Raw genomic sequence first — 24,916 nt, forward strand, 5'->3', positions numbered from 1 at the left:
CTTATTATGTAAAATATATTATAAGTATTTTTTTATTAATAATTAAAAATAGATAAGGTTTGTTTTATATTTTATATCGTAAAGTAAAATATAATTTCTTATATAATGTAGGGATCAAAACTATTCAACTTTCTAAAAGTAACAACACTTAATGTAACTATGTAACTATATGAATAATTCATTTCAAAAAGTTAAATTTTCATTTTAATAATATTAAGAGGATAATCTGTAAGAATATATAAGTAATGAACTAAAATTATAAGATAAGCAATAGAAAAATCGTTGAAATAATAATTTCGGGTTCAAAAGTTGTAGAATAATTTAAAATTATAAAGCTATTATTAGTGAAGTTTAGATATTATTATTTAACCATAGCTTTATCACAGATTTTCTATAAAAAAAAATGTTTATTACACCAAATAACATTTCAGAGTTAATTATTTTTCAATATAACCAGATAAAATTTTATATTATATTTTTTAATAGTATTACTTTATAACTATTTATCCTTCAACAATATTAATTAATACTCATTGTATTATTTCAAATATATTATTATACAAAATATTAAAAGTTCCATTTAATTGAATTGCAATTTCGTAATATATATTAGAAATATATAAATATTTTTATATAAATTTAATAAATTTTTAAGCTGCATACATCTATGTTAGTTCAAATATTATTCAAATATTCCTATGTACATTTATTATTCAATACAAGCAGACGTATTTCAATGAATGTGTTCGATAAGCCGAAATTATTTATTTATGTAAAAAATATCTATAAATATTCTAGACGAATAATAAAATATTCCGAAATAATTTATATTTAATAATTCATAATTACTATATATTCTTTAATTATACCAATACTCTAATTAACTGTATATGTAGAATAGTATAAATAGCAGTGGAGAGAGAGAGAGAGAGAGAGAGACCTATCATAGTAAAAGAAACTGACGATTTTAGTGTTAGAAATATTCCTATTTTTTAAAAACGTTTTAATTTTCCATTATCATCTCTTTTCTCGCCCACACGTGCCATCAACATCGACGGCAACGACTCCAGAAGATCAAAACGATTTTCTGATTCAGTTGAATCATTTGTGGAAGCTTGATTATCGAGTTTCCGAAGAAAAAGGTGAAGTGTAGAAGACTATCAGTGAAATCGAGAACAGCGGCTGCTAATACTTTCACCTTCTTTACTCGACAAGGTGCACATACTTGATAGAAATTGCGTATCAATCCGTGAGTAAAGAGTTCAGAGCAGCAATAAAGAATCCCGTGGGAAATGTCCTCAGCCTTTTCTTCTATCTTTTTCTTGTTCGCGCTTTTATAAACATTCGACCATATACTTTACTCTGATGTTCTTATTTTCGTGTTACTTGCCCTAGAAAAAAACATATCTGCTCGTTGTGTCATATTATACTCCTTGAAAAAGTATCTCTTTATTGTACATTAAAATTCATTCGTTCATACACCCATAACATTTTTAATAATATAATGCCTCACAATTGTTTGTATAACAGATAAGTTTTTAGAAACCGAATGAATTATTTTCCTTATAATTATATTTCTTTAAGTGTTATTATTAAATATTATTATACAAAAATGTAAGTAATAAATAAAAAGAAATTCGTAATAAATATTTTACAATGTTTTAACGTTCATTAAAAGTTTTCATCTTATTTTTAATATTCAGAAAAATAATGATTTTATATGAATAATGTAATTCATCAGTTCATATTTTACCAAAGAAAAGAATATATAAATATACAATATAAATATAAGTAAACTTCAAATTCAATTTATATACTTGAAATTTAGTCAATTCTAAATTATTATATATCATATAAATATTTTTCTATATATTATATATTATTATATTTTAATTATAGAAAAGTCATCTAAAATTGTGTTTTATTTCAATGAAAATGCGATGATTTTATATTTACTAAAGTATATTCTTTAATAATGTAATTAAAATTTACATACAGATACAGATACAGAATAAAATCTTTAATATTTTTGTTATATATTATAACACATTTATGATTACATTTTTAAATAGAAAATATACTTATATTAAGTAAAAGTAAAAATAATAATAAATATAAAAAAGTGCAAAAAGTAATGCAAAGTGGTACTGTATGAAGATACATTATAACGATTTAAAATACATTATGTATTTTAAATCATAGAAATTATTGAAGTATAACTACGAAAACTCTTTAAACCTGAAAAATTTATTTTTCATACTTCACTTGTAGATATTTCAGCACCTCATGAATTCTATACACGCTTTATAATCTCTATGATTTTTATGTATTTATATCTACTATTATTTTTAGTTTCCACGTATGCTATAAAGTATATAGATTGATTAGCATACGTTTTTGTTTATTATATCATTCGCATATATTACATATTTTGTAATTTCATTATTAATCGTTATTTATTTTAAATTGTACGTATCATTATGAACCTAGATAAACTTTATATATGAATATTTTTTAATATTTCCATGAAATTAGATTGTTTAATAGATAAAGAAAATACCTAATTATAAGTTTCTTATTTATACTAATATTCTTTATTATGGTAATCTAAATTGAAATTTATTTTATATTTAAATCTATGCACAAATATTTGATACAAATATATATCCTATATAACAATATATAATCATTGAACTTCAAAGTCAAATTGTATAATTTACATGATTTTTATTAATGTTCCGATTTACATCATTTCACTATGCAGGTTATAAATAAATCCCGTTATAAATGAAATATGAATAGTGATTTGCAGTCACCTTTCTTATAAATTTCAAAATAGATCTTATCTTTTAACAATTAAAGAACGTATATCAATTCAAATTGAATCTTAAATAATGAAAAATAAGTGCAATGAAATGGAATATGATGGTAAGCGAGACATCGCAATATAAAAGAAAATTCGCATTCAGTTCTGATGCTTCCCTTACTTTTTCATTTATAGCCATTGTTTCTGCCAGGTATAACCAAATCATGTTTTCAATTATATAAGCGAAAATGTAGATCACATCGGTCTGCCGGCTTTTGATTGATTAACAAAGGAATAATAGAAGATGAAGCACGAAGAATGGTTTGTAGAATGAATACGGAAAAGTGTCTGCTGGATTAATGGGCCCAGGAATAGTAGGAACTTGTAACAAAAAAATTAAATTATAAAAATGAAATATTTCTGTACTTAAAAATTATAAATATATATTATTCATATAGAACTTTGATGCAGAGAATTACAATATACAAGGTGAAATTATAAACATTCATTCATGTGACTTTTTTTCGTAAACTAAATAAACATATTGGATGCGAATATTAGCTTTCTAGAGTCTATATAAAACAATCAAATCATTAATTTATATATATATATATATATATATATAATAATAATAATAATAATAATAATAATAATCTTATATTTACACATATAATAAAGCTTACCATGTATTTATATATTACTTAAATACCTATTTAACTTTAATTTAATTTAACTATTTTATTAATGTGTACTCTTCTATACTTTTTGCATATTTTGTAATATAAAATACTGACTATAATTATAGATCAACTATTTTAAGAATTAACTTTAGTATAATAGTATAATAAAAAAATAATAGAATAGAAAACTAATAGAAATACATGTACGTAATTTACATTTCGTCTAAGGTAATAAATTATTTGTACTTATAACATATATACTATGGCATTGATAATTAGAGGCCTATTTAAATATATTTGGTACTTTATCTATATATAAAATTACCTTTGTATAAAACTATGATCTGTATGACATTAAAAAATTATTAAAATAAAAAATTTAATGTATTCATTATAATGACACAAACATTAAAATGCTCTTTTTAAGGAATCATTTAGGCAAATCATATTAATTGGATACAGTTATTTTTTCTATAATTAATTACTTCTATGCTTTATTTATAATTTTAAAAATTGTTATTAAGCAACAATCAATAATCATTCCAACGTATCATAGTTCTGTAACATAATTTTCAACAAATTATTTTTAAAAAAAAATTTCATATAATATTAAAATTACTTCATCGCTTATTGGAAAAAAAAACGTCAATTAAACTTTGCATCATTGAAGAATATTATGATACTGCAGTATCCTTGCTTTTTTATTCTTGCTTAATCCTTTAACTTATGATTGTCGATAACGTACCTAAATTAAATTCTACCCTCACTCCTCTCTCTCTCTCTCTCAATTTCTCGCCAATATTCATTCCAGCCGGTATTTGCGATCGATCGATTAAGCCTCGTTGTAGGCAATTAAGAACCAGAGTTTTCTTCTCATCTTGGCATATCTATTCATCTATCTATCTATTCATTGTTCGCTTTTTTCTCTCTACTTTTTCAAATAAAGAGAGGCGGTTCTATATAGACCACCGAAGCCACAACATTTCTATAAAGATTTTTATCTCTTGTATAGTTGAGACAATATCTTCCTTATTTGTCCTGAGAATAAACTAAAAATAATGCAAGTATTCACTGCTTAAGTGTATAATTCAAAGCTTTAATTCCAATGCCAATGCTTTAAAACCTCGCATTACTTGTCATCAAATGTTTATAATTTTCTTTCTTATTTATATTAATAATATCTGAATAATAATAATATCGAACCACACAATATCACAAATACGATTTTAATAAAGTTCTGAATTTCAATAAATCTTTTAAAAACAGTAATTACTTTTCGTAAATTTTATACAATAAGGTGCCAAAGATAGATAAATATTTATCTGTAGAATATAATAACTGTAGAATATAGTAGCTTTTTAAACAAATAATGTAAAAGGTGAAATCTTACTTAAAAAAAGTACAATTATATAAAAATATATAATTTAAAATGTATACAATATGTTAATTAGTATTTTGTTTACGACAAGAATTTTTAAAAAAAATATTTTATTTAGTTACTTTATCGAAATATTTAGTATGTTGGATTCTAATAAATAAAAGATAAATATTTTGAAATTATACCCATTTATTCTGAATAATATGATTATTAATAATCGACCATTAAAATACTAACATTGTGTTTCTTAGCAAGAATTTTAATTGTATTTATTTCCTAGGTAGATTAAATGGCAATATTTCTGAAAATTAAATTAATTAAAATTTTTAAATAAATGTATATATCTCTTAATTTACAAGATAACTGTTGCAAAAATAAAAGTTATATGTAATTCTAATATGCACAATGAAAATTTTAAAGTTTTTTTTCTCATTCAGCAGATAAACTATCTGAATAAATACAATAAAAGGCATATAATTGATAATAAGTTATAAATATAATCTAACAAAAATACTCTTCTATCTTCACTAATAAAATAGATTTTTTAAATTAATTTAAATTCTATCTAATTGAGTGCATTAACATTCATACAAGTTTTATTATTTCTAACTACGTATTGTAACTATATATTTCAGATTATTTGTAAGACTTCTTTACTTAAAACTTCAATATTGTGATATTGAAAATAAAATTTTCATTTTTCTGACTTGCATTATAATGGAATTGTGCAATTCATGCTGGGGTACATAAATTATTTTTTATACAAGAGACAGAAAAGAAAATATAAATTCGTTGAATACAACAAGTATCACAAAATATTCATTACACTGTACAACCTACCAAGAACCTAACAAGAATGTGTATCCAAGTAAATACAATATACGTGAATACTATGCCATGAATTTTAGGTGACGAAGTATGCGTCTGACGCTCCCATATATATATAAGTATGGAACCACGCAAGGGTTCATTTTTCTCTTCTCTCTCTCTCTCTCTCTCTCTCTCTCTCTCTATGTCTCTCTCACCCACTCACTTGGTGTCTCATGATTGGAGACAAAACAATGCTTCTTTTTACCAACCAGTCGAACTTTATTGTTTTTCTTATAGTGCGACTCAAGAGAGGTTGCAATGAAAGAAGACTTGCCTCGCAAAATATACGTCGTATCTTTATGATTCCTCTACGGAATCATTCTACACGATGCTTGTAATAAATCGGTGCCGTCGAAGATTGGAAAAATTCAATAAAAGGTGTTCTTTCTTTTCTTTATAAAGGGTAGAATAAGGCGGTAAGAAATAAGGCAAATCAATCGACATAAAAACTTTAGTCAAAAGTTTTACTGCATCATTAAGTATGTGATGCAATGATACTTCTTATGAAATAAAATTATGTGTATACAACACATTCTTGTAAGATTTTCATTATATTATTAATAAAATCCATAATATTATGTTTGTTTTAAACACTAGTTGTTTTATAAAATTTTAATGTAATCATATTTTATTTATACATGTATTACACATTAATACAAAAGAATGTTGAATAATATATTTTCGTAATTTAATAATTAAATAAATATATTATGTATTAATTTATAACTTATATATCTATGATATCCTCGTAAGAATGAATTCTAATTTTCGATAATATCAATAATCATTCAAACAAAATTGTTCGATGAAACTACAGTACTTATGAAACATATTTGTAAGTTATATTTCAAAATTCTCTGATTATTATAATTATTCTATACTGAATTCTTAAAATGAAAAGTAAAACAAAATGGAAGTATACATTCAAAATAAAGTAATCTTAATGCAAGCTAATATTTACTCACCTATTCTTTTGTTTCATTTTGTTACTTTCGACATTGCATCGATTAATTTTAAATAAATAAAACATTTATTTTTAAATTCATATTTTAATTTTGATCACAATTAATGAAATATAATTAATTTAATAATGAATTAATTACTTATCAAATGTAATTAAGAAAACGAATCTTAAATTTTTTATATATTTAATAACTTTTAAGTAATATATGCATTATTTTTTATTTTTTCACTCTACAGCTTTATAATTTTTAAAAAATTAAATGCATATATATTAAATAATATTTATTTAGTAAAAAAATTATTATATTAAAAACTAAAATAAAGATAATCGTATATCTATTTTTATCTATTTTTCTTCAGATAAATTTTATATAAATATCTTGAAACTAGATCTCATCTTACATACCACGATATCATCTGTATCTGTCTACATATTTATTTTAATATTTAACAATAATTTTTATTCTGAGAAATGATGTTCATTAATCCTTTATTAAACAAAATGATATCGAAACATATTAAAATACGTGCATTGCTTAAATAAGAAATTTTGTTTTTAAATTTTATTAATATTTATATGTGATGAAAATAAAAGTATTTAATTTTATTCCTTAAATTATGTCTACAAAATCTATAAAAAAAATTTGTAGAAATTAAGTTAATTATTATGATTATTCATGCGAAGTATAATTCTGTAATTGTTAAAAAGTAATGAAGGAATATATTACATTGTAACCAACCAAATATTGTACATTTTCCTCAATTTTCAATTGTGATGTCATTGTTTTCAATTTCTATTTTCATTTGCATTTGAACATATAGTGTTCAAGCATTTCAATACCTCCAGTATTATGAACAGAAACGAACAACAGAAAAAAAGATAGAGAAAGAAAATGTAGTTATTTTGTACTGTATATGCGATGGATTTTGTCGTCCTCGCATTGATTTATTAGAATTATAAGACAGACACATTCAATCTTGCTTGATTATCTAATGAATTAACCAGGAATCTTTCGTTACCTTCTATAGATATAAATTTCTATATAAAAATTTTTACTTTGTAAATGAAATAAATAATTTTCCATAAAAAAAATGGAATCATAAATGAATGTTAATAATTAGATTTTTAAAAAATACAAAAAAAATTATAATTTTTCAATAGTATTTTAAAAAATACATTTTTTATTGTATTCTAATTAAATAAATAATTAAGAGTTAAAATATTCCTTTAAAATGTTATGAATGTAAAAAATATAATATTAATTGTTGTTATCTGAATATTAGAAATAAAAACATTTATTTTTAGTTTAGTTTTATTTTATATTTCTAATATTATTACAAAAACATTCAATTTATCTAAAAAATGTTTAAAGTATATATATAAATATACAATAATATATCTATAAATTTCTATTTAAAATTTTATTACCAGTAACTATAAAAAATAATTTATTTTAACAAAACAAATTATTTATTTATGAATACTTAAAACAATTTAAGCACTTTTATTTCAAAATAGATACACAATTAGTTAATTTATGCAAAAATATGTATAAAATAAACAATTTAAATGTAATTCTGTTTAATGAGGTATATAGAAACTTAATAAAAATAAAAGTTTCATATTTTGGGCTTATCTTTCAAAAAGTGAAACTGCCTAATTATATTCATAAATTGTGTCAGTATCGAATTTTCTATCTTTTCGTTATCTAGCGCTAATAATCATAATCCATTAATAAAATATTTTTAATGTACATATTTTATAAAATTGTTAAAAAAAATCTTGGATTAAAAAATAAATAAATTCTATAATAATTTGATGTTACTAAGTGACTATAATATTAATATCCAAAAATATATATCCGATAATTAAATTTATTAATAAAATTTTACAAGTGATAACGAATACCAAGTTTTTTTTAGTATTTCGCATAACTTACAAAGAATTGTAATGAATTATAAAAATAACTAATTCCCGATGGTGCGACTATTGCGTGAAATGTTATATTTTTAAATTCGATAGAATAATTTTTAATAGTAAGATTTTAAAATCTTCATCCTGAATCGTCTATAATTCCTGTTCTAAATTGGAAAACTCTAAAGCTAACATTCGAATATCAGAATTAATACTCCTGTGCACGTCATCAACTAAATCAAGTAAGACTAAAATAGAGAAAGTTTACACCAAATCTACGTACCTGACGATTAATTGGAAATCGATAGAGTTCATACATAGACGTCACGTGAAGTCGAATCTTAGTGGATTCCTCTGTAATTCACATTGCATATTTATTGTATGTTTCTTTATCAGACAATTATATGAGTCTGTACTTAGTTTATTCTAAAAGTTTTATAAAGTAAGAGTTTTCAAAATTATTCAACTTCAATCTATTATGGAAATAGTAATATAGTTTATACTACTAAATGACTTACGATAATATCTATTGTTATAATTTCTGATATTTCTATGTAAATAATGAATATTTAAGAAATACATTATTCATCTGAATTTATATTTTTATATAAAATTAAATAATTTAAATGATTAGTTTCATTTATGTTAATTATATTATTCATAGTGAATTCAATTATAAATTATAATGAACGTAACATCATGAAGTATTAATTTAGAACAAATACAATATATTATATTAAAATACTATTTTAATAAATTAATTTAATTAATTGTAGTGAAATCTTTTACGTCTGAATCATTGTTTTCTTCATAATTTTATAATTATTAAACTAAATTAAAAATTTTGAAATATCTAAATTAATTGAAATAAAAAAAAACAAATATATTTACTCATATTTAATTTTGAAAATTATTAGAAAGTAAATTTAAATAAAAATATTCATTTACCACCAAGTCTAGGATCGGCCGAATAATTGGTTAATGGTACCCTAGAATGAGTTAGACTCCAAAATCTCAGTTAATGTTACAAACAGTATCGCTGTAATATATATATATATATATATATATATATATATATGTATATATATATAATTTATACATACATGAATAGTAATATCACTAAATAAATTCTCTATACGCTACTCTACAGTTCTCTGGTTAATATGCATTTTTGCGCAGAGGCCCTCATTTTATAAATTCAACAATGATTAGTCACGTGGTAGATAATGACAATTCCCGTCAATTCAGAGATATTTTTTTCAATTAGGTTAATGGAACTCATCTTTTCCCCCTCGGTATGCTTCTTTTTTGCTTTTTCTACTCCCTCTTTTTTCCTCAAGCATCCGTTCTTGGGGGGCCGTTATGGAGAGACGTTTAGTTTAGCTAGTCGGCACTACGGGTCGAACATCGGGTTCGTAATTAGTGTAATATTACTCTTGTTTTTACCCGTTTATCATTTTATGCCAACGCTTAATTATTTATCATTTATCATTATTGCGAATAATTAATTCATTGTGGAATGAAATTAACATTCAAAGCTTTCTTATAACTAATGACTATTAATAGGAATTATTTTACTCTAACTTTATGATTAATATCATATGACTCATAACTGTAGAACTAATAAATTTGCTTTCCCACTATCGCATTACATTTTTATTATTATATGAAATATTAATAGCTCATTGGATAAATATAATTTTGACTTGGATGAATTTATATCAATTCTATATTTACCGTGTCCTTAATATCTTTTGCAATACCTAAATACATACCAATAAAAGTAATTTAGAAAAATATAATATTGAAATTTATTATAAATAAAATTTTAATCTAGAGTTATTTCACTCCCTTTTACCATAATTGAATTAATAAAATATATTTATTTTGTATTTCCAGATAATACTTCTTGTACAAAACTAGTAAAAAAAAATTATTACAAATTACTTAAAATCTTAATAAATTATTGCTTGATAAAAGAAATTATAATTTGACTTATAAGTGACTAATTGAATTATAAAAGTATATATTTTTGAAATGAATGATTATATGTACTATTGAACTTGTGGACGCTCGATAGAGATTTTTGGAATAACATTCATAAAGGAATTTATATAATCATCCCAATATTGAATTGAACTCATATTATAGGTAAATCATACACAAAATTAATAACACATAAACCAACATAACGTCTTTTGATGCAATTAATCCATTAATACTTTGTATGTATAAAAAGTTAAAAAATTGTATACATATTAATTTGGGCCCCTTGAGAGCTGATTAATCTTAAACTATAAGTCCGATTATCTAGTCGATAAACTAAAATGAAAACAGTCTCGTCGCTCGAAGGGTCGAAAACAGCAACATGATGGCAAACCTCGCAACCATTCATCGTACTAATATCGATGATAATAAATTCGTCTTCCTCCTTCACGATATTTCAGTCAGAGATCGTAAACATAATTCACTGGTGGAGGCGAACGCCTATGTTGGCTTCAAATGATATCCAGTTGTTCGAGATTGAGAGAATTTCTCGTATATTATCATTTGAGAAAAAATCCCAATGACTATCATTTCAAGGAAATTATTCAACGGCCATAACTTCTAAAAAAATTCTCCAACGGTCGTTGGAGGTTTGGAAAAGTCAGTACATTTAAAATAATACACGGCACAATCACTTCTATTATTCTTTGTACCACAGTCGCGCTCATTGTTTCTAGCGCAATGATCGGCACTTTTTTATCAACTAACAAGGATGCCGTGACGCTATTATAAACATAACAAACCCATACTCTTATGAGTATACTTAATTGTTGCTAGTACTCACAAGACTAGCATAACGCTATTTGCTCTAGATTGTGAGAACCCATCGAGAGTGTAAGATGTATGAGAATAAAATTAAAACATCTCCTAAATAGTTGTTGTAAGACAAGAAGAAGTGTGCCTCTCAGTTGTTGATCCATACAAAAACAACAACAATTCATAGTTGTTCGATTTCAAAGGTTTAGTTTATGGCTAAAACTACCAATTCAATAGTGCAGTGGATTAGTCTCTCGTCAGGATAACTTTAAAGGAAATAATAAGTGACAAGGCTAAAAAATATCATGTATTTAGTAAAACAATGTTTATTATTTGGTAAATAATTATAACAATATTGCACTTTGATGTAGAGAGAAATAATTTTATTGAAGTAGTGAGGGTGTATTCTTGTATTCTTAAATTATTGTAGATGCTATGGATATGACTAAGTATCTTGAAGTTAAGGTAATGCTGATGTTATAAATATCAGCTGGTGTAGTCCGTCAATCATGCTCATGAGGAGATGAGGAGATCATAGCATGAGAAGATGGTGTTTGAATCAAGTATGTTTGATGTATGAATAAATATACTTGATATGGTATAAGATATTTAATAGAACTTGGTGAGTAATCAATTATGTCTAATTATTTATGGGGGCAGTAGAAGGGCTAGTCACACACAAGAGTAATTAATGACAAGTCTTCGTGCTCTTGAAGGACTTAATGTAATGTATTAATAGTCGATTATTCAATATATTGTTGTCTGGCCTTTACAATGTGCTTGACGAATTGCGTCACTTGTATCGACTTGTATTATGGGCCTGTACGGGGTCGAAGCGTTGATTCGAGAGAAAGACCGTAAGTTTGCCCGATCGACTGGTGCGTGAGGTGTGACTAGCTTATTTATTAATATAAAAAATGTACCTTGTTAGCTGCAGACAAGGTGTGTTAGTTGCTGCGTAATTGACGTCCACTTTGATTATTGTTCCATTGGCTTCACTATAAATCACTACTAAATCTGCCGATTTCCTTTTAATAATGCACACGTATATTATTAACTAGGCTGCCAAATTTATGGCCACGTGTCTTCGTCACAGTATATACTAAAACACTAAGCGGCAATTACAGTTAAGTGAGTGCGAAGTAGGATTACAATGAGCGTATGAACCTTTTGAATACGCGCACGAATCAAAGGCTTGATCGTTCCGTGACGGCTCTGCTGAAAATATTGACCGTTCCATGGCAGTCCTGATAAGGGTAGATCCAGACCCGTGTGCCATGGCTTCTACTGGTAGATGGTTAGATCGGTTCACTATGGTCGGGTCACGACAAGATGTTAGCCGCAAGCGCAGTTGAGCAACGGTGGTTAGCAAGAGGGCCGGTCAACAAGAGGACCGGTCAACAAGAGGACCGGTCAGCGAGAGAGAGAGGCGCGCCGCGTGCTTGCCTTATATATGCACCGGCGGCTCACTTGCCTGACAATAAAGCATCGTCGTTGTTGCACTGGAATCTTACACGAGGCGTAGAAAAAAATCTAGAACTTTCGAGAATTCGACGAAAGAAGACCATATAAACATTACGGGCCACTCGAAACCAAAACATAACAAGTAGACGAAAAATTCTCATACAAGTGTTTACAGAAATCTGAGATCTGAAAGGGCCGGCGAGGCGATGCCGACAATCGGCGGTCTTGAAACTGGCTTCATTCTCGAACAATAGTCATCACGCAGCATCTTGTGTCGTGAAACATCCGTCACAAGAAGCGTTCCAAGCAACCGTATCTGTGTAATTAAAGAAAGGATACGTCCAACAGATTAATAATGTAATTGTAAATAAAATATAATAAACCATATTTATTGAAGAAGAACATACTGTATTTCTACAGCCCTTCCACTTAACTCCTTCCCAAGCATTTCCTATGGCGGGCAACAAATATAAGCTATCGAACATTGGCTGTTCGAACACCAGTACATAATTCCAATAAGAGAAAGAATGTGCCATTTGATTCGTCGTTTGCCATATTCATTAAAAACGCCTATTTTTTTCTTTCACTGTACTAAGCGGTTAAAGCAATATAAGATATGTCGAGATATTTTTAAATTAGCTAATTCGATAGAATTGTAGCTGTATACCTGTTTTTATTGCATATGTTGTACAATAGTTTATATTTTGTAATAGTTATATTCTATTTTATCGTGAATTATTAATAACGAAATTTGATTGTAGAATTAATAATTAATATAATAATAAATATCAATAATTAATAATAAATAATAATATATAATAATAATAATGTATAATATATAATAATAATAAATAATATCTAATTAATAAGTATTATATAACCATTTTTTATTTAGTATATATATATATATAATTCCGATGTTTGGTTTATACGCTTATTATATCACCAATATATATTTAATACAACAATATATAATAATACAAAAAGTGAAAAATTAAAACTTAATCAAATACTTTTAATACTTACATTGATTTATACTTTTTCTTTGTCAAAAGTATTTTTGATTAATCTTATATATTGTTTAGAAATGTAAAAATATCAAGATTTACTTATGGTATTTACGTTTAAATAAAGTCTATAATACACTTTATTATTTTTTTTGTATTTAAATTTCAAAATAAACTTTACCGTCAAAGTTATAAAATGTTGTCATTAAATAGTCAAAAAAATATTTCGAATTAACTTAAGAGGCATTTGTATACCGATATGGCTTTGTAAATTATTGAAAAAAAAGGTTAAATATAACCTTTTAAAACATTGTAAATTCAATACCAAAACTGTTGCTTAAAACGCACATCATAGATAAAAGTCAGTTAATCTTCTAGAATATTATAATTAGAAAATGTCAATGCAATAACGACGCATCAGTCGTTGAGAGTAGCAACTTCCCATTGAGCGATGTAACAATATCAAATGACGGAAACGTGATTTTCAAGCCATGTTTTCCCTCTTTCATTTTACACATCTTTTATCAAAAATAATAAAAATAATATCATAGTAAAAGTTCTCTTAAAATTGCAGATTTTCATATTGGTGTATTTAACCTATTTATATTCATTTAAATCGTATTAAAACTGTTGTTAATACTTTATAAAATATTTAAAAAAAAAACTATTCTAAATAAAATTTTTACATTATTTTAATGATACTATAATACTAATTTAAAACTTTGTAAATTTTATAAAATTAAAGATTAATTTTTTCTTTATTGTTTATTTTTATTTTAATTAAAATTAATAACATTTTGAAAAGAATTGTAAAATCTAGAAAATAATTTGATATTAGTTACTCATTATGATTAGATAACTATAATAATAGTCTAGAGTTCTTATTTTATTATGCATTGCTCAACACAGCTGAATTTCTTGTTTCCATTTTAGGTGAATCTTCTAGAATGACAAATTATTAAGTCATAACGGCTAATAAATTAACTAAATATAGCCAAATACTTTAATTCAACTATTAAACTGAATTATTGTATGGATTAATACACTAAATTATTAAGTGCTTTTTCAATTTTCATATTTAACGTAATTCATTTCCTATAAGGCCCATTATGGTGTATGATACAAGGATGTATTTAAATAACTTTAAAATTTATTTAACTGAAATTTAATAAAACAAGTACATGTATCTATATATAATTACACATATTTTCTATTTTAAAAAAGCTATTAATCAATATATTTGTATGCGATTAAAAATAAAATATGTATAAAATTATATAAAAAATGATCTGTCAAAATATATATATATTTTAATTTGTTTTTATATTAAAAATTTTAATTTTCTTATTATGAATGTCGAAAATTCGAAAACTATCAAAGTCTCATAATAGGAGTTTGCTTGATATTATTAAATTATAATAAAGTACACACTAATTAAAAATACAAAATGATTTGCTATTATGATATTAAAGATCTAGGATTAAATTTAAACTATTCTTATCTATGAAGTTGATTTTGTATAAATTTAATTCCTATAACAAATACTTCAGATAGTAAATTTTTATCGCCTATATTTAGTGTGCATTTATCTAAAGAATTTGCAATTTTCCAATCGCGAATCATAAGCTATATGAACATTTGTGATTATAGTCGTGTACGCTCAGATAAATACGTTGATTAACTTGGATTTCTAATTATACTCTCAATTCAAGCGATATACAAACAATTTTTCTTGCCCACTGTTAATTCTGATACTACGTAATTTTTATTTGTATACGATTAGGATGATTCAGCTGAATATATAAGCTATATGAAAATAACAATTAGACATAAATGACATATTAGAAAATACATTTCATTTTTATTTGACGTCTAAAATAGAAAAATAGACATCTTAAAAAATAATTCTTTCGATAAACGAAGAAAAAATCCACTTGAATTATTTTATAATTATGAATTTAGTCTTAATTGATGGTAAATAATTTTAATTATTTTCAATGCGTGATTTACTTAAGAAACCATAATATTCAAGTTCCAAAGAGTAAACTAATAATATTTATTACTTTGGTAATTTATAAAATGAAAAATAGTAATTTAGTATAGAAAATTAATAATTTACAATAAATACAATAAGTCAAATTTTCTTTGACATAAGAAATTTCCGAACATATAAATTTAATAAATTTATAGAACATTTACAGTCAATATAAACATCAGTAATAGCTGTTTAAAACTCACGAGTTATTTTAAATAACTTGTTACAAAATAAAACAAATATGAAATATAAATTGTCAAATATAAAACAAATATTTGTAAGAGTTGTATCTTTCATAACTATACTTAACAATTATAATAATATTCTTTTCTAAAATTAATAGCAATAATTGCATAAATTAGTTAAAGTATAAATAGTTATTTTTATAGTAAACAATAAAAATAAGTGTATTCGTAATTGTCGTGATTTTGTTTCCATATTTAGTGATTGTAAAAATAATATTTTTAAATTTCTAGTGATCACTCTCTAAAATAAATTATTACAATCGGTATAGTAAAACTTCAATAGGTACAATTAATAATCTTCATCAATACTTACATAATTAATTTCTATATAGCTTTATAAATCACATATATATTCAAATAAGCCCATTCTGAAGAACATTTAGATTCAAGAATTATATTATTGCTTTTAATTGTATGCATCATTAAAATATATTAACAGTAGATAATAAACAGTAGTTTCACGCGTAGGAAAGAAACAACAATCAATGCCCAAGCATATTCTATGAATATGCATTAACGCGTAGAAATTTCATGCACTCGCAAGAAGCGTGCGTACATGAATTTCGTCACACACGTGAGCTCAATTAATTTTCATAATAACAAAATGGGTCTCAATTAAGCGGCCTTTAGCTAGAGCAGTGTAACTAAATGCATACGAATTCAAGCTAATTTCGATAGATGGGAAAATTATAGCGAATTACTACAGTTAATCGAATAAGTGTGACTGTGATAATATGCTTACGTCCTACTTTCATTTTACATTGCTTTCTCCTGTTAGGAAGTACGATGTAATTGCTCGACTTCTTCTGTTAATGAACGTTAATAAGTTTTTCGTGTAATAATCTTCCTGATTTGGACTTTTTTTACATTATGGAAAAAGATATGTTGATAGATAGTTAGAAGAGTACAATTGTAGTAATAACTGTAACTTTATGAAACAAAAATCTTCATAGGATATCCGAAATAGATATAAAAATTAAGCTTTAAACAAAGCTACTTATATAGCTCAATGATTTCTTGTATCCAGAAAAATTAAATTTTCAAATTCCATATTTTATAATAATAAAATTACAATATTTAATAGATTCTAATAATTTGAACATTTAAAACCAACATTCATAATTATTTTAAAAAATAATAGCATTATCCTGAACAATTGGATGAACAGTACCAATTTTTTTAATAACAAACTACAATATTTATTCCTATCTTCTCTTTGTATAATGTAAAGATATTAAAACTTTTTATTGTAAATTTTTATACAATCATTTTATTCGATTTATGGAAAAAAATCATTTTAATTTGTAATTTATTACGAATCGAGAAAAAGAGTGATATACCGAATTTTAGAACTTTCTAATAAACTTTCTAATAACATCCATCTTTTCAAAATGCAAAATAATATAATAGTAATAAAAAATACGGGGAGGGGGCTTGAAACGTCTTATAACATATAAACATTGACACTAAGCCTTAGAACACCTTGTTTCACGAGCTCGCATCTTATATATTTCAGGAGGGCATTGGCTCGTTAAAAGTAATTCCCGGTGGTGTCGAGTTGAAAGGTCAAGCAACCATTTTGGATGCCCTGATAGCCTCAAGTGTCAAGTCGAGAAGAGGAAGCAACTTAATGCTAGAATCCTGGACCAACTTCACTGCATCTGCGAGAGGAAACAATGGGCAAGTTCTTGCAAGATTTACTCTGAGTAAGAGGGCAGGATTTTTTATGTTTTTCAAAGCTACATTTCTTAATTATTAATCAACCTTTCCGATACTTCGTTGCAAAATTGAAATATATTCAAAATTATACTCTTTTGTAATAAATATGCCTACAAATATTAGATTCACTACATGAAAATTTATATATGACTTTTTTGAAAATAATTACACATTTTTAAAATACAACTAATATTACATTTGGTTTCTTATGCGTGGTTGTTTCTAAAATTAATACATATTTACCTATATTTCTTAGTATAGATTTGGATAAAAAAATTATTAATCAGTATATTTCAATAAATACAAGCTAATTAGAATCCAATATTAAAAACTATTTCATATTAAGCCATTTATATGTGAACCAACGATGTATGTAACAAATAAGGATTAAACATTTAAAGTGAAATTCGTTATAGTTTTGAAATATTTTATTGATCACGCAAAGGTAAAATTTTATTAAATTAGTTATTATGCATGATGAATGATTTAAGTTTTATAAAGTTATCGTGTCTATAGCTAGTTTTCGTCAGCTGTTAGCAATTGGTTATTCACACTACCCTCTAGATATAAAACCGTAACAGTATTCCATATCCTCGGACGTAATCTGAACTAGTTATACATATAGGTTGTGTAACTTGAATTAATAATGAAAAATATTTTTTATAACATAGTTCAATTTTATTGCAAAACAAATATTACGAAGTAATTAATTTCACTGTTTGAACATAAAAATATTGGAACTTTGCTAAAGAGGGTAAGTATTTCAAAACATTCACTAATATTTTTTTAGTAGATTCATATGTATATAAAAACGAATACAAATATTAAATAAGATTTATTAAAGTTTCATAATTAAAAATTGCATCTCAAATTCTAATTTAACATTGAAAAATTATTTTATATACGCGGAAATATAATTTTATAAAGTAATATAGAAGAACGAAAGGTATGAAAAAAACAATGAATATTCAACTAACCAAATAAATCAGTTATATTAATTAATCGAAGAAGATTCTTTTGACCGATATACATAGCTTAAATATGGTATTTAGAATGTTATGTCTTATAATGAAAAATAATTGTGATCTATAAGTAAGGCTTTATGAAAGAAAATATAAGCATAAAATTAATATTCATTATAGGTGAAGATAAGTTGGAATGCGTGTCGAAATCATTCCGAATTACTGATCCCAATGGTGAGCTTCTATTCTCCGCGAACAACGAACATGTTGTCGTTGGAGCGAAGACTCTTAAGGTTACAGGCGTTGGAGGTGCAGTCTTTGAAGGTAGCATCCAAACCCCCCTTGTCAGCTCGGAAGCAGCGCGTGATTTAAGGTGATGATAGATGATTTCTACCAACTATAGTCATGCTCATCGCAGTCTTTCAAATTCATTTACATTATTTCTCTGACATATACGATTGCTATGATCGCACAGTGAATGAAATGCTTAATTACATAATTAAACATACATTATAATCCCATTATATAATAATAATGAAAAGAAATAAAACATGATCAATGCTAATATATATATATATATATATATATATATATATATATATAATTATATATATGTGTGTATGTAAGAGTATATATGTAAAATAAGCTCATTAGATAGGTAGATAAAATACAAACAATTTACATTTATAAAGATTTTAAAATTTATTTGCAGAATAAAATTATAAATAAACTAAGAAATATAATATAATACTTAAATACATACGCAAAAAATTTCTATACACATTATTTATTCGGATTTATAAAGCAAAAAAATGAAAACCAAATAACCAAATTGTGTGCAAAACAGTAATTAATAATAAATTATATTACGATCAACATATATTTCAGAAGCTTTTGGCTATTCGTCAACATATGATTCAAACTATATATGAATGAAATAAACGACATCCACAATAATAAAAATTTAATTTAAAGTACTCTGTACAAATTTCGAGTAAATATTCAATAAAATGTATGTATGTATGAATGTATAATTATATTTAAATATGAAATAAAAAATTAAACAAAGTAGTTTACAAAATTGTTCTCAAAATTTTTTCATAAAAATTACAGTCACATATCAAATTTTTATTTATTCCAAGACCATACTAATTCTACAATAATTTAATATTTTATAACAATAATATATTCTAATTAACCCACAGAAAAAAAAATTCGTGGCTGGTAGTTAATTAGCAGAACACGACATGTCACAGCATTTAAAATTATAGGAAATCTAAAACGGGGAACGATCAATAAATTGATAATGATATTTTTCATTATATTTTTGCTCATTATTGTTTAAATTAAAGAGACCATGAAACCAAAATAATCGCAATGCCACTTCTAATGTCAAAATTAAGAAAATTTAAGTTATCATTTAAAATTCAGCTTTTTTTCAGGATTTTTGTCTGCAAACCACATCAAAAATAAAAATATTGTCTGCATAATATATTGCAAAAGTTGAATAAAGAGATCGAAGCTTACAAATGCCCATCGCCAATAAATATAGGGACTCGGCTATTTCTCATTTCAGATTAGAGTCAGCAACGCGTTCGCTAGAAGTGAGAGCGCCACACGGAATAAACGTCGAGTCGTCAGCCGGCGAAATCAGCGCCACCTGCCTATCACATATGAAACTCACAAGCCGTGATGGAGCAGTGACAATTGAATCGCGTAGAGTCTTTCTTAAAGGTCTCAGGACGGCTCTTCTCCCAGAACACGGCAGCTCGACCAAATCATCGGGAAAGCGCCAGGGTAATACCAACAAGTCGGAAGGCATTGCCGTTTATCAGCTTTGTGCTTGTGCTAATGGGCGACTTTTCCTTGCCCCTGCCGAGGGCATCTGCCAGGCCGACAAAAGTCTTTGTTAATGAACAGACTTCATAACTCAATGTTAAAGAGAGAGAAAATGGACCAGAAAGTATGTCGCATTGGTTTAGTTGTCAAATGATATGCTATCTCGATTATTAGATGTATCGTTAGTACATACGAGTGGATTCTATCATCGTTTTTCGAGCGCTGACGTTGAAGTTGCTCGATTGTATCGAGTATTTGTTTTACCGGCGATCTGTACAACATTTTTGTAGATTTCATTAAAGATTTGATTTCTGTGTTTCAAATATCCATATAAAAATTAAATCTTTAAGCTGTATTGCACCACTGTAATAAATCGGGAAAGACTCGTTCATGTAAATTATCAATTATCATAATTTATTTCACTTTATGCTTATAAATTTATCGATTGTAACATTTAAATGCGTTAAGGCTTATTCTGCTACTAAATACCAAAACAAAACAAATATTAAAATGCGAACAACATATTTCAAATATACAATATATTTTTAATATTTTAAACGTGTTAGTATTATTTCATTTTAAAAATGGTATGGTTAATACTAATGCCACTCCATGGTGATATTTATACTAAAGATTTTTTTATCATATGTTCTCGAAATTCAATAATACTATTCAATTAATATAAGAGATGAAAATTTGGAAGTAATATTAAAAATTGAATCACAAAAATTGAATTAGAAATAAATTGGTACAAAAGTTCCTATTACATTATGGTAATAAATTGTTGAATGCTTTAAAAAAATTTTTAAATTACCAAGGAGCTACTTTATATTATTAACTTTTATGTATCCAGTAACAAAATAACAGTATATGAAATGTATATTTGAAATTGTATTCAAAATTATAATTAAATAATTGGTAAAAGTTTTTTTCTATCTTTAACGTTAATTATAAATTATGCTGCATTTATTTTTAATTTTTAAAACTAATTACACCAAATACTAATATTTTTTCGATATTATAAATGTATACGCAAAAAATAAATTACTTATATTAATATATTAAAATTTTAGAAACATTTTTTTTTTAAAATTCAATTCAACGTAAAAATATTTTTTATTTTAATAATTATCAGAGCCTGAAATGCTGCATTTACGATCATTTAGTTTCAAACTGCGAAACTTCATTAATATGATTATTATACAGCTTGTTCAATATAAAAATGATATTCTATATTATGTATTTATACTTCATTTGGATAATAGAATACATATAATATTCACATTTTAGAAATATAATGTATAATTTCATACAGTAGCGAATTGCAAATAATGTTGAAACATTGTTGTTATTTAAAAGTTATTTTATCACTTAATTTAAAATGGTTTAACCATTACTTCAATCATTATCTTAATATTTATATTTATATTTCTAAAAGATTAAGCTTTTCTGAGCTTGTTTATGAAATGCTAAATATTAATATTAAAATATAATGTTATTATTTAATTTGGAAATAATACGAGTTGAGTATTATTTAAATCTAATAAAATATGAGCTTTAAAAATACACATAATAAGTAAAACTGATGGAAGCAATTTGCTTTGAATGAATTAAGATTTTTGTAAATAAAATTGAGAAATTATTTTTATCTATCGTATAAGAGGACATACTAATCTGTCTTAATCAAACGACATAACTTTTAAATTTTTACAAAAATTACATATTTTTCATGAAAGGTGGTTCATGCATATCGAAAACATAGTAACCATTGTCCATCTTTTACTAAAATTGTTATTTAGAAATATTGCTCCATCAGAATGAATATTAAAATCAAGTCACATCTGGCAATCGAAAAATTAACAGTTTTTGAAAAAGACAAAAACATAAATAAACAAAATTAAATAAATAATGGCTCAATCAATCAAGACAAAATCTAATTAATGCTAGGCTTCATATGAAAACTGATATTATTAAAAAACTTTCGTCGAAAAATAAACCGAAAATTATTGCGCGAATTTAAAACAATTCCAAATAAAATAAAATAGGATATTTATAAAAGAAAAACCGAACAAAATAGTAAATGTAGATATTGCGTGCGATAACATTGAAGCGTTCGCGCTATTTTGAGGTGTATTTTTCGACGAAACTAACAGATATTGCAATGCCATATTATATTTGTAGGAGTGCCGCCTGCGTTACCCGCGATGTATATCTTGTATATCAATAAAATTAGTGATTATCGTTAAAAAATCTTTACTTTATTCATTGAAATTCCCTTTGTTTCTATTCCACATTTTCAGAGGCAGTTCATTCATGTACAATTAAAATATAATAAACTTCATAGTTTTAACGGAGTTCGAACGTAAAATTTAAATTAATAATAAAAAAAATTTATATTATCTATAAAATTTTCCAGATTAAATATATTAAAACTTAGTGAATATAGCTATGTTTCAAAATTTAAATGATTATATATGATTATGATAAACATAGTTACTCATTAAATATATATTTCGAATTAAACGTTCGATTAAATTAAATTCTAAATTATAGTAGCAATAATAATAAAGAATATTTTATACTGTTTATTACATGTTATTTATAATAACAACTTTTATTGGATAAATTGAATTGGCAGAAATCATTATTAACTTATGGGAATGTTTAAAATACCTTTATTGATACTTTTTTGACAATTTTTATAGACAGTTTTTATAAAACAGTTATCATTTTTATTGGGACATTCGCTATTCTTGGACTAGAGTCTCCGTTCTCCCACCACTTCGTACACTACAGCTCACCCCTTCGCCGGCTGCCAAGACGGCACTAACTTGCTTCTCCTACCACCACGAGTTCCCCACTACACTACTCAACCACAAGGAAGAAGGGGAATCACGCTCCAACACACTTATAAACTTAACGCCACCACCATTACTGAAGAAACACCAATATATTCATTATATCATACACTCATTCCAATATTCATAGATTATTAACCATTCATTATTTATTATGTTTAATAAAAGGAAAAACTATAAACATAAAGGGCAGTATTCAATAATTGCATTGCCCCTTCCACTTGCCAGCAAGCCTCCACCCACCATCATAAGGAGGTTTTTAGCCTGATCCCAGACAATGTTCAATAGACGAACATTTGTTTAAAACAAATGTTTACAATAAACCAAACTACCATATAGTTATAATTATTTTTTATTTATTATTAATACTGTTAGCTATTAATTTCGTATATTATTACCGTTTATTCAATTCATCTTTAACAATATACATTTAGTATATTGTAACACTGTATTTACACTTATAATTAAGTGTAAAACTTTTACACTGATTACTCTGATGTATATCCTTTTCACTTAAAGCCCATTAGAATATTTATAAATATCAGAATTTTTTTTCAATATAATTTATTTTACGCGATGAAGTATTTTACTTTTGAATTAAGAAACTCGGAAAATAAGTTTTTATAGAAATCAATTAAAAATGATATATTAATACAAACTATGTCATTTTAATCTAATGAATTGTTCAATGAAATTGTGTAGATTTAAAAAAAATATGAGAATATTTTTAGAATGTAGAGATTATAGATTTGTATTAATTGAATACTAATTCTGTTCCTACATTATTTACTATGATAAAAATAAAATGCCCATGAATCTAATATTTATGAATGGTTATTAAATTTGAAAGAACAATTAAAATATTTCCAACAGTTCATAATTTATTATATTATTTGTCATATTATTATAATTCATTATATCAGTTATAATAAATGGTTTAAATATTTATCATAAGTATATTGAAAATTATGCGATTTAGTAAAACAAATATAAAATTACTTCAAGTAAAACATACGTACGGAGAATAACATATTGAACTATAATATTCTATAGATATTAGCATTAACATTTAATATTTGATAGAATATGGAAGGCAAGTGAAAAAATAGTCGAATATGCATTTGAGTAAATTTCATTTCAATTTATAAAATGTTTGAAAAACTTAATTAAAATTTGTCGAATATATTCTATAGCATCGATTGTTTTTGAATACCACTAAATAGATTGAATTTGTATTATTTAAACAAAATTTAAACTGAATTTTCTACTACAATTGATTAACACATTATATAATAAATAAACATTTATTTACAGTATTTACAAATCAACAAAATTTACTAGTTTGTGTTGATGTTACTTCTTCGTAGTAGAGT

The 24,916-nt window shown here is 25.1% G+C and overlaps 1 protein-coding gene across 1 annotated transcript in view; it reads left to right on the forward strand.

Annotated features, from left to right (window-relative positions):
* LOC105363162 (delta-sarcoglycan-like) overlaps positions 1 to 20,844 on the forward strand; it is an 84,978-nt gene extending 64,134 nt beyond the window's left edge. Inside the window, exons 3-5 of the mRNA XM_011500785.1 lie at positions 17,682 to 17,871; positions 19,027 to 19,219; positions 20,423 to 20,844. Coding sequence (XP_011499087.1) covers positions 17,682 to 17,871; positions 19,027 to 19,219; positions 20,423 to 20,759 — 720 coding nt within the window. The 3' untranslated portion in view covers positions 20,760 to 20,844. The remainder of the gene's footprint in view (positions 1 to 17,681; positions 17,872 to 19,026; positions 19,220 to 20,422) is intronic.
* The last annotated feature ends 4,072 nt before the right edge of the window (positions 20,845 to 24,916 follow it).

Source organism: Ceratosolen solmsi, unplaced genomic scaffold, assembly GCF_000503995.2.
Source record: "Ceratosolen solmsi marchali unplaced genomic scaffold, CerSol_1.0 scaffold10, whole genome shotgun sequence".
NCBI lineage: Eukaryota > Metazoa > Arthropoda > Insecta > Hymenoptera > Agaonidae > Ceratosolen > Ceratosolen solmsi.